Raw genomic sequence first — 14,112 nt, 5'->3', positions numbered from 1 at the left:
CAGCACCGCCCCAGCCCATCCGCCGGAGATGGGCCCAGTGGTAACAGCACCGCCCCAGCCCGGCCGCCGGAGATGGGCCCAGTGGTAACAGCACCGCCCCAGCCCATCCGCCGGAGATGGGCCCAGTGGTAACAGCACCGCCCCAGCCCATCCGCCGGAGATGGGCCCAGTGGTAACAGCACCGCCCCAGCCCAGCCGCCGGAGATGGGCCCAGTGGTAACAGCACCGCCCCAGCCCAGCCGCCGGAGATGGGGCCCAGTGGTAACAGCACCGCCCCAGCCCATCCGCCGGAGATGGGCCCAGTGGTAACAGCACCGCCCCAGCCCATCCGCCGGAGATGGGCCCAGTGGTAACAGCACCGCCCCAGCCCAGCCGCCGGAGATGGGCCCAGTGGTAACAGCACCGCCCCAGCCCATCCGCCGGAGATGGGCCCAGTGGTAACAGCACCGCCCCAGCCCAGCCGCCGGAGATGGGCCCAGTGGTAACAGCACCGCCCCAGCCCAGCCGCCGGAGATGGGGCCTAGTGGTAACAGCACTGCCCCAGCCCGGCCCCCGGAGATGGGCCCAGTGGTAACAGCACCGCCCCAGCCCAGCCGCCGGAGATGGGCCCAGTGGTAACAGCACCGCCCCAGCCCAGCCGCCGGAGATGGGCCCAGTGGTAACAGCACCGCCCCAGCCCAGCCGCTGGAGATGGGCCCAGTGGTAACAGCACCGCCCCAGCCCAGCCGCCGGAGATGGGGCCTAGTGGTAACAGCACTGCCCCAGCCCGGCCCCCGGAGATGGGCCCAGTGGTAACAGCACTGCCCCAGCCCGGCCCCCGGAGATGGGCCCAGTGGTAACAGCACTGCCCCAGCCCGGCCCCCGGAGATGGGCCCAGTGGTAACAGCACTGCCCCAGCCCGGCCCCCGGAGATGGGCCCAGTGGTAACAGCACCGCCCCAGCCCAGCCGCTGGAGATGGGCCCAGTGGTAACAGCACTGCCCCAGCCCAGCCCCCGGAGATGGGGCCTAGTGGTAACAGCACTGCCCCAGCCCAGCCCCCGGAGATGGGCCCAGTGGTAACAGCACCGCCCCAGCCCAGCCGCCGGAGATGGGGCCCAGTGGTAACAGCACCGCCCCAGCCCAGCCCCCGGAGATGGGCCCAGTGGTAACAGCACCGCCCCAGCCCATCCGCCGGAGATGGGCCCAGTGGTAACAGCACTGCCCCAGCCCAGCCGCCGGAGATGGGCCCAGTGGTAACAGCACTGCCCCAGCCCAGCCCCCGGAGATGGGCCCAGTGGTAACAGCACCGCCCCAGCCCAGCCCCCGGAGATGGGCCCAGTGGTAACAGCACCGCCCCAGCCCAGCCCCCGGAGATGGGCCCAGTGGTAACAGCACCGCCCCAGCCCAGCCCCCGGAGATGGGCCCAGTGGTAACAGCACCGCCCCAGCCCAGCCCCCGGAGATGGGCCCAGCGGTAACAGCACCGCCCCAGCCCAGCCGCGGGCGCACGGAGGCGCCTGCTTATCCCGCCACCCAAATCCCTCCCACCAGGTGGTTGAGGAGCTGGAGAATCACGAAAACTGCAGCCCCCGGAATCCCAGAGCCCGCCTGGGCTGCGCCCGAGCTTCGCAGGGAGCAAGGGACCCTTTAAATATGGCAGACTCGGAGCTGGCAGCCTGCTCCCCGGGACGTTGGACAAGCAGGCGCGAAGGCCCATTGGCAGCCGCCCCGCCCCCAGGATTCACCATTCCCTGCTCTGCTCAGACAACCCCGCCCTGCCCCCCAGCCCACGGGGAGCAACGCCCAGCGCAGGCAAGCAGCCCCTCGGGGCCGAAAGGCGGGTCCCGTTACCCTTGGGGCAGCGTGGGCCTCTGGGTCCTCAGCCTAGCAGGGAGGCGCCCCCGAGGTAACGCCTCTGCTCCCGGAGCGCTGACGAGCTTCCCGGCCAGGGACGTCACAACCCAGTTCATCAGTTAACCCGTTAAACTTTCCAGGTGGGCTGGAGCAGCCCCCCCCCCGCTGCGGAGTCCCCCCGCCCGGCTGGAGCGGCCCCCCCCCCGCTGCGGAGTCCCCCCGCCCGGCTGGAGCGGCCCCCCCCCCGCTGCGGAGTCCCCCCGCCCGGCTGGAGCGGCCCCCCCCCCCGCTGCGGAGTCCCCCCGCCCGGCTGGAGCGGCCCCCCCCCCGCTGCGGAGTCGCCCCGCCCGGCTGGAGCAGCCCCCCCTCGCCGCAGAGCCCCCGTCCAGCTGGAGCGGCCCCCCCCCGCCGCAGAGCCCCCGTCCAGCTGGAGCAGCCCCCCCCGCCGCAGAGCCCCCCTCCGGCTGGAGCGGCCCCCCCCCTGCCGCAGAGCCCCCTCCGGCTGGAGCAGCCCCCCACCCGCTGCGGAGCCCCCCCCTCCTCCCCCTGCCTGCCGCAGGTGAGGGGCTGCTCCAGCCACTGGTTAACCACAGCAGCAAGGGTGATGCTCGCCAGCTGACAGGTTAATCAGTCGCATCCCGATTCCTGGCAGCTGACTGGGAACTAATCCCAGTGCCAGCGTGGCCGGCCTGCTGCGAGCCACGGCAGGGTCTGCGCAGCCTGCCTCTTCCCACCGCCTCCTGCAGGAGCGGGACAGCACGCCCCGCCAGCCCAGGGGGGTCAGCCACGCCGGCTAGGAGGCCTGAACGTCTCTGGGCCGCACAGCAAGAACCAAGCAGTTTATTCTAAACCAGCAACTCGCCCAGGTCGGCCTGAGTTGGTCTAGGGGCAGGACAGAGACGAACTCCCAGGTTCTGTTCTGAGCTCTGCCACCGATTCCCTCTGGGGCCTTGAGCAAGTCACTTTGCCATCCCCATCTGCTGAAGGGGAGAGCGCTGCCCAGAGCGCTAGCAGTGCCTGACAAATGCGGAGACTCAGCACAAGGACACCGGGGAGGTCTCCATTAGCAGCCTCCCAGCCTTTTGCTTACTCAGCCCAGGATCCACCTATGCTCCTGCAATGCTCCCCGTGGGCACGGGACGCAGCCCGGCTGACTTACACGTCGGTGAAGAGGGCCGGGGAGTCGGGGCGGTGGGACTGCACGTCCTGCATGGCGTTCCACTCGTTGACGGACGACTGGTCGGAGTTGATGTGGCTCTCGTAGTAGCTGACCCAGGTGAGGAAGAGGCTCCCGGGGTAGTAGTTGTGACTTCGGGCCACCTCGCAGGCCTTGTGCAAGCTCTGCAGGGCAGACCTGGAGAAGAGCCCCACACGTCAGCACCTCCCTGTGCCCACCAGCGCCCGTTGGCTGCGGCTCTGGGGCAGCCCCGGGACCCCCGCCCTGCAAAGGTCACAGCCGCATGCAGCGCCCAGCCGGGTCAGCACGGCGGCCAGGGCTGCGCTGCTGGGTCCCAAGAGCCCCGCGGAATGCCACGTGCTCGCCAAGCCCCGGGGATGAGCGCCCCCCTCAGGCCTGCCCAGCGCACGAGGTCAGGGCCCCCCGAGCGGAAGAAACGACCATGCGGACACTGCAGACCAAGGGCCGAGCGCCCCCCCCCGTGGCCACGGTGCTCATGCCGCACGCTCCCCGGGCGCCGGAGCCAGGTGCCGCGTCTCGCAAGACACTGGGACCCGAAGAGCCTTGGCTCCAGGCGCACGGGGACGGATCCCAGGAGTCCTTACCACATGGCCTGGACAGACACCGGCTTGAAGACATGGACCCTGTTGTCTGTCGAGACGCTGAACCCCCTGGGGAAAGAGCAGACGAGGCTCCAGTAAGGAGGAGACCCTCACCCCGGAGTCTCCGCCCAGCCCTTTCCCGCCAGCCAGGCCGGCGTGGGGATAGGCCCAGGCCCAGTGTGTTGCGCCGCTCCGGCTGGGGGACGGATGCAAACAGCAGGGCCCACGGCAGGCGGGTGAGTGTCCAGTGGCGGCCGATCCGCGAGGCCGCCGGCTGCAAGAAAGGCACTCGCCAGCCACGGCAGCAGCAGCAGCGTCCGGGTGAGCAGGTGGCCCCAGCCAGGTCTGGGCCAGGCCTGGAGACCGCACTGTGCAGGCCCACGCGAGCTAAGGGCGTCCTCTGCAGCTGGCCCCGGGAGGAACCCTGGCAGTGGAGACGCCGCCCTGGTATTCCCGCCGCAGAGCCGTGCAGCATGCTGGGATCCCTTGGAAGGCCCGCGTGACGGGCGGCCGCTGTGGCCTCACGGCAGGTCGATCTCAGGCTGCAAGCCAGGCCATGCTCTGCGATGAGGGCCAGCGCCGTCCCTCCCCCCGGGGCCGTGCAATTCCCGGGGCAGGGCGCTCGCTTACCCGTCCCCATCCAGGTGGATGAGCGTGTCGCTCCACAGGGGCAGCACCAGGCCCATCGTGCACGTGCTGCTGTGGGGAGAAACAGAGGGTCAGCCCAGGCACAGCAGCGGCTGCAAACCCCCGTGCGGGCCTGCTCCCCGGGGCTGGTCCTCTGACACGGGGGTGCTGGAGCTCGCGTGCCTGGCGCGTTCCCAGGGCGAATTCCGAACCGGCCTGGACTCGGGATGTTAGCGGGGAGTCGCCAACTCGCCCGCTGTCTCTGTAGAAGAGGGGGGGGGGGGGCGGAGCTGGCTTAAAAGCTGGTTCCCCCCAGCACTGGCTCCATGGTGCCACCTGCCCACCCCCATCAGAGGCAGCGGGGGTGGGGGGATAGGGGAGGTCAAGGCTTGCCACGGGCAGAGACTGCTCCCACAGCAGCCCTGGTCTGTGGCCAGCCCTGGCTCTGCGAACAGGGGCTGCTGGACTCTGCGCGAGGCAGGGCTGAGCAGTCCTGGCTTGCGCCAGCCCGGGACGTCGCGTGTCTGCATGGTACCTGCCCTTGGCTCCTACTACACTGCAAATGCAGAGCCGCAGCGGGGGAGGCAGGGGGATCCCGGAGCCGGCACAAGGCAGGGCTGCTCAGTCCCAGCTCCCGCCGGCTCTGGGAGCCCCCCGCTGCGGCTCTGCAGAGTGGCCCCTTAACGACTAATCATATCAACGACCCAGTGAGCCAGGTAACCCCAGGTTAACATCCTTGCTTGGGACCAGCATGCTCTGGGCGGGACAACAGGGGGCCTCCAGCAGTTCAGCACTCGGAGCCGTCCTGCTTCCTGGGTCCGTCAGCGCAGGCGGCTCCGCTCCAGTCCTGAGTCTGGCACCCCCCCGTTCCGGTTTTATTGGGCCTTCAGCCGCAGCTGCTAGGAGCTCAGCGGAGTGAGAGTGGATGCTTGCCCGAACAGCAGCCTGCCCATCGCAGCCCCCCCCGCCCCGAGTCCTCTGGCCTCCACAGCAGAGGAGCACAGGCTGCCTCGAGACGCTGATGGGAAACGTCAGTGTTGGCCCGGCATCAGCTGTCGCTTCCCTCATTGGACTAGCTTGCCAAGTCTGGTCACATGCCAATGCGCTGTCCGCTCTCAGGGAGTGGAACTGGGGCCATGCTTTCGCCTGGCCGGAGATCGCTCTTCTGGTGTTCGATTTAGCGGGTCTAGCTAAGACCCACTAAATCAAACGCCCAGGGCGCCCTGTGTTGGGTGCTGTGACGTAGTGGGGGGCTGTCTGCTCTGTAACCCAGGGTTTCCCTGCGTGGTGCTGTGTGATTCCCACTGACTCACCCACATGTACTGGCCCTGACACCCAGTCCCAGCCTGGGCAGATAAGGCTTTTCCCCGCCCGCCCCGGAGAGGAAGGGAGGGAGGTGGAGACGAACACCTAGTTTGGGGGCAGGGTCGGAGAGCAGAGGCAGTTGCTGGCTGGGAAACACGAAGGAAACAGCCTTAGCTGAGGATCTGGGGGGGTGATGGACCCCCTAACCCAAGGGGTCTGAGGCTGCCTGGCCCTGATTCCTGCAGCCACATCCCGTCTGTGCTGGGCTGGATCCTGGGGAAGCAATAACCCCCCTGTTCTACTGGCTGTGGAGTCTGTTCCTGCTGCTCCGGGGCTGCGGGATCGGGGGGTCCCCGCCGCACCGTCACAGGCGCCAATAATCCTGCCACTCGAAAGGAGTAAGAGAAGCCAATGGGAGCGTTTGCTCCCGCCAGTCTCCCTCTGTGGAGACAGCTCCAAGCTCGGCTTCAGGCAGGCTGACGCCATAGCGGAGTGCCTTAACCCGGCCGTCCAGGCCCAGTGCAGACCTGGTCTGGGACAGGAGCTGAAATAAAGGGAGGGTGGAAACGAGAAAATCTGCGGGGCGGCTGGCCCAAGGGAGGAGGAAATTGCCCCGTGATCGAAGCAGGTGGGTTCGGGGAGCGTCCGCTCCATTGCCCTGCTCGGATTGTCCGCGCCACCTCGCCCCAGCCCGGGCTCACGAGAGGCCGAGCTGAGACCAGCCGGGCGGTGGAACTCGCCTGCAGGAATGGCCACAATGCCTGGCCCCGCCGCATGCGACTATTTCTGTCGGCTGCACGAGATGAGCTCATGGAAAATGTGTTTGGAAACGGCTTCCCAAGGTGGCCGGGTATTTTTAGGGGCCCTTTCAGCAAGCGTTTAGCGGGGCCTTAGCAACAAGCCTGTGTCGAGTTATAAATAGCGAGTGGGCGGGGGGGCAGCCTAGAACCCGAGGAGCTCGCCAAAGGCCTGCGCCACCTTTATCTGAGTGCTTGCGACTCGGCGCCAGAGAGCCCTCACTTATCTGCCTCCCGGGGCGGCGCCGGCAATCGCCCAGCCCCCAGAATTCTGTGTCAGAGCCCCCCCGGCACGCACGGGGCTGGGATTCTCCGCCCGCGGCACACAGCCCCAGCTGCACACTAGCCCAGTTCCGAGCCAAGCTTCCAGGCACCGCTAAAAACTCCGCCCCGCCGTGGCCGCTAAACGACAGCCAGGAAGGCGGCTTCAGAGCGGTTCCAGCCAGCCTGGCTCCGTGGGGCCGCCCGGAGGACTCTCCCCAACAGGCCGTGCACACGACCGGCTGGGAGCTTCGTTCCCACCGAGGCTCTACGCAGCCGTTCTCATGTGAACGCCAAGTGAACGAACAGGAGGTCTCAGGGCCCAGGGTCCTTCTCCCCCCCGTTAGCTAAGAGCCGGATGGGTTTCCAGTGCTTTAGGCTGCAGGCCCCCCGTGTTCTACAAAGGGCCCAGCGTCCTTTGGGGAGTTTCTGCCCCTCCGGGGCTGCTGGACGCACGGACAGGCCGGGTGGCTCCGTGGCCGTGGTTTGCAGCCCTTCGGCGAGGCCAGCCGCCATTTCCATAAAGCCCTCGCTCGGGCCAACACACGCACGGCTGGAGAGCACCTGACCCTGCCTCAGCCCACACGCCAGCCCCCCCCGGCCCCAGGAGGGGCAGTGGGGCCAGTACTCCCGGCGACCTGTGCTTGCCGCAGGGCTTTGGCTCTTGCCACTGACCGCTCTCGACTCCTGTGCGCACATGGGAGCCGGGCGAGGCTTTCTTCCACACACTGCACGTGCTCCGCCCGCTCCAACTCCGGGCGCCCCCCCAATGGCCGCCCCCCCCCCCCCTTTCAGGATAGCAGACGGGAACGTGGGGGGCGCCCCCCCAATGGCCGCCCCCCCCCTTTCAGGATAGCAGACGGGAACGTGGGGGCCGGAGAGGGGAGAGGGCGACGCGTCTGCCCGGGTACCTGTCATTGCAAGAGAAATCCATTCCGAGGACGATGCTTTCCTCGGTGTCTTGCCTGCCGTTGGTCGACACCACCACCATGTACCTCGTGCGGTTCTGGTACGTGCTTTCCAGCCTCACCGCCTACGGGCCACGGAGAGAAGAGAAACGTCAGCAGCAGAGCCAGGGTCCTGCCCAGGGCTGCCTTCAAACACGCTCGCCCTCGGAACCTGGGGCCGGCTGCTTCCGGGCTCCGCCACGCCTGGCCCACTTCGCCCGAGGAGGGGCCACTCCTGAGCCCAAAGAGCAGAGTCTTGGTGACCCCCACACAATTAAACCAGGGGGGACCTGGCCCGAAAGCGGGGGAGCAACCCCCACACAATTAAAGCAGGCGGCTCCCGAGGCCCGTCTCAGCCAGGGGATTAGCGTAATCTCATTTACTTCACTCAGCTAGTCTGGGGAGCTGTAATTAGATGTCCGGTCTCAATGCGAGACTCCTTAGAGCGGGTGCCAAAGGTCACATGGCCTCACGTCGGACAGGATTTCCACAGGCACCGCGAAGAGAAAGACCTTTTAGGAGCGGCGTTGGCCACCCCGCTCTGCCGAGCCACCGCGGGCGCAGCTAGCAAGGAGACCTGTTCCGCAACATTTCCCAGGGCAGCCAGTGATTAGTTCTGTCCGCCTAGACCGGTGACATCTCAAGCAATTCACAAGCTGAGTCTCCCGGGGCTGGAGAGGGAGCTGAAATTCTCAGCTTCCTCCTCCGAACAGGGATCCCCCTCACTGCCAATCGCACGCCGCAAGGAACCGCAAGAGACTCAGCTGCATCAGTCCCTGCCGGCCAACGCCACGGCTGTCGTAAGCAGCAGTGGGCGGGCAGCTGACCCACACGAGGGAACATTCCCTTCTCCCGTTGAGAAACGGACCGGCAACAGAAACTCTCTTGCAGCTATTCCTGTACCCAGCTTCTGCCTTGAGACCGCACGCTGTGGTTACAACACCGCTTCCCCCTCAGCCGCTGGCTTGTTTTGACCAGATTCCAGCATGCAGTGTAACATTAGGTGGGTCCGGAGCGGATACAGAGGTTTTGCCCATCACCTCGAGGGAGGGTAAAACCCACAAGGCCTGCAGCAGGGCCGGGAGAACTTAGAAGCCGCAAATTTGGTTTGGGTGCGGAACAAGATTTGGTTTTTTGGAAGTTTAAAAGCCAGCTGCCCGGGCTCTGCACTGGGCCGAGTTCGAGGAGTTCCTCGTACAACCGAGCCCGTTGCCTGCCTGCTACTGGTGTGACCCAGGTCCGCTAATGGGCCCAATCCTGCTCTCCTGAAACCCCAGTGCCCTCTGCCAGCTGGCCCCTGGGCGGGGCGGGGCCGCAGCCACCGACACAGCTGGACGCTCTTCACACCAGTCTCAGCCGCTCGTATTCTGGGACACGAGTCTCTCGCAAGCGCCCTCGCCCGCCGGCATCAGGCCAATTCGGGGGGCCGCTGAGCTCAGCCTCCAAACAGCGCCAGGCAGGGCCCTTCTCAGGTGCTAGCGGCAACCTGGCTTTGCGCCGCACAGTGCAGGCAGCAACACTGCTGGGCAGCGCACACGCAACAGCCGCACAGCCCGAGGCAGGGCCCCATCCCGCGCGGTGCCAGGGGCATTACTGGGACGCGAGTGCCCCCGACGCCCACAGCCGCTGCTGGGCTGAGCGATCAGACGTGCAATTGCTACGCACTCGCCATTCTCCTTTCCAAACGGCCGCGTTCCTGAGCCCGGGGCAAGGTGGAGCCAGCAGGAAGCTGCAAGCCCTCCTGGAGCCTCGTGGGGTCTCCACTGCTGTGGCAGGTTCGACAGAGGACCTCAAACCCCTCCCCCGCCCCCCAGGAGAGCCCCGCCCTGCATTTAAAATCCACCCAGGCCCCGGCGTTCTCACGACGACCGCTACAGGGTCTGTGACGAGCGCGGTCGCCAAGAGTGGGCAGGACCCTGGGGTCAAAGCCCTGCCTGTGGCATGGCCAGGGAGCCGCCGGCTGCGTTTCCCGGGGAGCGTCTGGGCTGTAACCGCGATGCCGGGCAAGGCGTGCTGCAGCCTGTCCCTGGCGCGCGAGCCGCCCCACCCAACGGGGCGCAGCTCAGCCAGCCAACCTACCAGTCGGATGTTGTCTTCTGGGCGCAGCAGGATGAACATGGCCTGCAGGTGCTGCTGGAGGTCCCCTGCAGGAGAGAGGGAGAGTGAGGACACGCCAACCCCTCTCGGCTCACACCCCCTGGGCCGCCCGGAAGCGAGCGTTCGTCAGCGCTTCGCTCTGTGCCAGCCCGTCGCCTCCGGGGGACGTCTGCCCCTCCCCCCATTCCAGGACGGGGCGTCCGTTCAGGTTTAAACGTTAACTGGTTAAACACTGGGTGGAACCAGCTAGCCCCGGAGCAGCCCCCCCGCCTGCAGCGCGACAGGCCGTGGCCGGGGGGGTGGCCTGTTCTAGCCTCAGCCCCACCAAGGCTGCGAGTGGGGGGCACTGCTCCGTCCCCAGCCTCCAGCCCTGGCTGTGCCGTGGCCACAAGCAGGGGGAGGGGAGGTCTGCTTCAGCTGGGCCCACTGTGGCCACGGGCAGGGACCAGCCAGCCAGGCCAGCTAACCGGTTACCTCGTAAGGAGGCCGATAAGCCGCCTGCTTCCCGGGTTCCACCCATCCCGGAGCCCCTCTGAGCAGCCCCTCCAAGTGCCGACCCCTGCTAGTCTAGCACGTCCCACCCGCCCAGGGACCCCCCGAGCACAACCCTCTCCCAGCTTGGCTGCCTTGCCGCCCCACCGCCAGCTGGCCGGGCTACCCGGAGAGCCACGGGCTTCAGGGGAAGCAGGAGCTCCCGGGCTGTGGGCGGCAGAGCCACTGGCGCTCTCCCAGTGCTCGAGACATTGGCAGCGAGCCAGGCCATTCCCCAGCCAGCAGGCATTCGCAAGCCCAGCCCAGAGCCACGCCCGCCAGGGATCCGGTCCCCGCCTCGAGAGAGGGACTTTGCAGGGAGCCGGGCTGCGGCTTCGCACACGGAGAATAAGGGAGGAGGAGTCTCCCACAAGCACCTCGGCCCTGGGAACACCAGGGAGCAGCACCGCCGGCAGCGAGACCCGCTTGGCCAGGGGCTGATCCCCAGGGAGCGGGACGGAGCCCCCGGGCGGTGCTGGCTGTCCGCCCTCTGCGTCTGGAACGCTCGGACTGGCCAGCCCGCTCCTTAGGGGAAGGCCACGGCTTCAGAGGCCAAGTGCTCAGCGCTGCGCAGGCCTGCGGTCACTCCAGGCTGAGCCCAGCGTGGGCATGGCCTCGGCATCGGCCACCCGCTCTGCTATCCGGGTGTAGATACCCGCGGCTGGAAGGGGATGTCCCCAACTATGCAGGGCTCCAGACACCAGATTTATAGCCGCATCCGTATCCGCACAAACGAGCTGCTGATTCCTGCATCAACATCCAGGGAGGCGGATGCTAGGGACGTAAAATCCCGCCTCATCCGTTAAGCGGTTGAACGGGAGCTTTAGCGGGTTAACCGATTAAGCGAGATCCCAGGCTGGGGACCGCTCCAGCCCAGCTGGAACAGCCCCTAGCCTGGTCGCTGGCTCCTGCACGATGGGCCTGGTGGGGCCCCCCCCGCACCAGGCCACGGGGGAGGGACTGTTCCCAGGCAACCGCTTACCTGGGCACAACCCTAGTGGGAATCTGCCGATCTGCAGGGCTCTGGTTCAAGGAAACCTTAATCCTGCGCCTCCTATTAGGGGGCACATTGCGCTGCCATGTGGGAACCTGGGCCCCAGTGTCCCCAAGTATCAGAGGGGAGCCGAGTTCGAGTGAATCCGCATGAACGACGAGGAGTCTGCGGCACCTTCTAGACTAAGATTTATTGGAGCACGAGCTTTCGTGGGCAAAGACCCCCTTGGGCAGATGCAGCCCTGGGACTTCTCGTCGGAGTGTATCCAAGGAGGCAGGAGCTGGGAGAACGGGTAGAAACAGCTGCCTCTGGGAAGCCACTGCCCCGCGGAAGTGCTGAGGACTGAACGGCTGCTCCCGGCAACCTGGACACAGGTAACGGGCTCGCCCCGGGGATACACGCGACTCCCTGCGCCTCGCCGTTCCCATCGCGCTCAGCCCTGCAGACCCTGGCGCTGCCGGTCGGCCCCTGGGAATCGCCCCCAGGCTGAACGGGTGAAGAAGCGGTGTCTTCCCTGAGGGGAGCTCAGAGCACCTGCAGGTCTACGTCTCCTTGCCCCAGACGGCTCCTGGACGGAGCCTGGCTTGGCCAGCGTCTGGCGCCTGGCGCCCCGGAGCAGGAGGGCGTCCTTCGCAGGAAGCGGCCGTGACAGTGAAACGCGCTGGGTCCTGAGCCTTTTCCGGGGGAGACTGGACAAAGCCCAGCCCCTGCCCCTCCGGTCTCACCATCAGCCACGGGGTCCCACTGGGGCTGTCAACCTCCCCGAGGCGGTGCAGGCCCGAGGGAGGCGCTATTGCTCCCTTCCCTCCCAGGCGAGACAGAGCAGCGGGTTTCGCGCTCTGGGGGACACTGCCGGGCCAGCTCTGGAGGGCGGGGCGCCAGACTTTTCAGTAGCCACGTCTCATTGGGGGGGTGCATCTCGGGAAGCCAGGGCCCCCTTTCCGGGCTCAGTCTGGTCCCGGCCAAATCCAGAAGACCACGAGCGAGCTGCACGCAGGGGGCTGGGCCAGGCACTGCTCGAGGGCAGCCCCACGTGGTAGGCTGTTCTCTTAGCCGGACGATCTTCCAGCTAATCAGTTTCCCCCTTTGGGGGCGGCGCTATTAAAAAGCCAGGGGGCGAGCAGAGACCATTTCCTGTTGTGACAACCTCGTGGCTGGCGGGGACTCTAGCTGGATTTGGGGAGGGGTCAGAAAAGTGTTGCGCGCAGAAAGCTCTGGTGCCAGGAATGAGATGGAGGTTCTCGCCACGTGGCTGGTTCGTGAGCTGGAACGTGCGGTGTCCGAGGTGCGCAGCGCATGCCCGCGGGGCGTACTCCATTTCAGCAGGCAATGACCGACACAAGGACGACTGCAGGCCCTCCACCGGAGAGGCGCGTGTGAAGGACGAGCTACAGATCAGCATCCCCACTTAGGCGGGGGAACGGACGTGTGAGAGGGGGAGCGACGTGTCCCCGGTCGTCAGAGACCAGAACAAAACGGAGTCCCCACGCGGAGCTCTATCACCTAGGCCACACTGCCTCCCAGAACAGAACACGCAAGGCCGTGAGCAACCGCCCCCAAGCAGAAATCCGATCTCTGCAGGCGCCAGCGTCACTACAGGAGCATTTTCTTCCTGCGCCCCCGATCTAAGGCCGTCAAGCCTTTGCAAGGCAGCTCCCTCGCGTGTGGTCTGAGCACCAGAGAGCTGCCTGTGCTGCCGCTCTGGCCAGGCTCACCACCAACCCCACGCCGCTGGCTAAGAGAAGGCCTGGTCGGCGCGGTACGGCTAACAGAGCACGCGGCAGGCGGGCACCGGGGCTCTGGAGAGTCCAAGGAGACAGGTCAGGGCAGCAGCTCTAGGCCTCCAGCCCCACTTACATACCACAGACCGATTCACTTAAATCCCCAGCCATGGAGACGGGCTTTCAACCAACGTGCAGCCCACTGGATTTCCTCCCACGGCTCAGCTCCTGCTCCTTGCCAGGGCTGTGGCCAGGGGAGAGGGGAGACGATTTCCTGACTCCTGACATCGGCAGTCCGCTCCTCCCTAGCGGCGCTACCACTGGGCGCTGGCGCCTCACGCGGATCATCGCTGGGGAGGGGCTAACGACACGGAAGCGCCATGGAAATCGGGGCTGGACTCGGTTGCACTCTCGTTCGGGTGGGCGCTCTTCGGCAAGGACAAAGCTGAATCCGGCCCCTCTGCCCCAGGTGCAAGTTCCACGTTCTCGTGTTGCCCTCGCCCCCTGGCCTGCTCGGCGAAGGGAGACCAAACCTGAGACTCCCCGCGGCCTGCGGAGCACCGTCCATGAGTCAGCACCACAGACACACCGAAGAGCAGCTTCCCTGCCGCGTTTGGGTTTCATTATTCAGAGACTGACTTTTCCAACAAAGGATCCACACAGAAAACAAATCGAGCTGCCAGCGAGGGTGGAATTCTGACCGGCTCCATATTATTCATGCAGTACACGCGTCTATCCGAACACAAGCCACATTTACAGGCCCCTGAAGCTCCCCACCCCACTCAGAGTTAGAAAGAGGCCTTTCTTTTTGCTGACACTGGACAAGTCGGTTCCAGGGCCAGGAGAGCCGTTACCCGGCCCAGGGTCTGACGTGGGCCCCAACGGAAAGGGGACCGAGTGCGCGAGTAACGAGAACGTCGTCCCGCGGGGCGGATGGATTCGCGCTCACGCGCCTCCACGAACGTTACCGAATGGGAAGTTCACAATTCAGCAGTTCTGGAGAACCAGGGGCCTTCACGATCCTTTCCCTAAATCGCCACGGTGGTGAAAAGACAGCAAGTGGCCCGGAGTTTGGGGCACTTTGCTGGACAGGCAGCGCCGCGTTAAGAGTTTTATTGCTGGGACCCGTGGGCCAAGCAACACAAAGTGCAGTGGCCTGGGCAGGCCAACGTTAGACAGGAAAGCCGAGAGTGGCAGTGTGGTGCTTTCCATGGGCTGGC

The 14,112-nt window shown here is 66.3% G+C and overlaps 1 protein-coding gene across 11 annotated transcripts in view; it reads right to left on the bottom strand.

The window, feature by feature from the left end:
• The window catches only part of SSH2 (slingshot protein phosphatase 2), a 140,401-nt gene that overhangs the window by 16,346 nt on the left and 109,943 nt on the right, over nucleotides 1-14,112 (bottom strand). For 7 of the 11 annotated variants that reach the window (XM_075904604.2, XM_075904603.2, XM_075904611.2 and 4 more), the window contains 5 exons: nucleotides 9,629-9,693; nucleotides 7,514-7,635; nucleotides 4,243-4,311; nucleotides 3,616-3,681; nucleotides 2,993-3,187 (listed from right to left, as the gene is read on the bottom strand). In XM_075904604.2, the coding sequence (XP_075760719.2) occupies nucleotides 2,993-3,187; nucleotides 3,616-3,681; nucleotides 4,243-4,311; nucleotides 7,514-7,635; nucleotides 9,629-9,693 (517 nt within the window). Of the gene's footprint in view, nucleotides 1-2,992; nucleotides 3,188-3,615; nucleotides 3,682-4,242; nucleotides 4,312-7,513; nucleotides 7,636-7,932; nucleotides 9,311-9,628; nucleotides 9,694-14,112 lie in introns of those variants that run through there. The other 4 variants (XM_075904602.2, XM_075904614.2, XM_075904612.2 and 1 more) reach the window with 4 other exon arrangements.

This window comes from Pelodiscus sinensis, chromosome 21 (genome assembly GCF_052426305.1).
Source record: "Pelodiscus sinensis isolate ZL-2025 chromosome 21, ASM5242630v1, whole genome shotgun sequence".
Classification (NCBI taxonomy): Eukaryota; Metazoa; Chordata; order Testudines; family Trionychidae; genus Pelodiscus; species Pelodiscus sinensis.
Note: the sequence above shows the minus strand (reverse complement) of the source record. Positions and strands in the feature narration are given on the sequence as shown.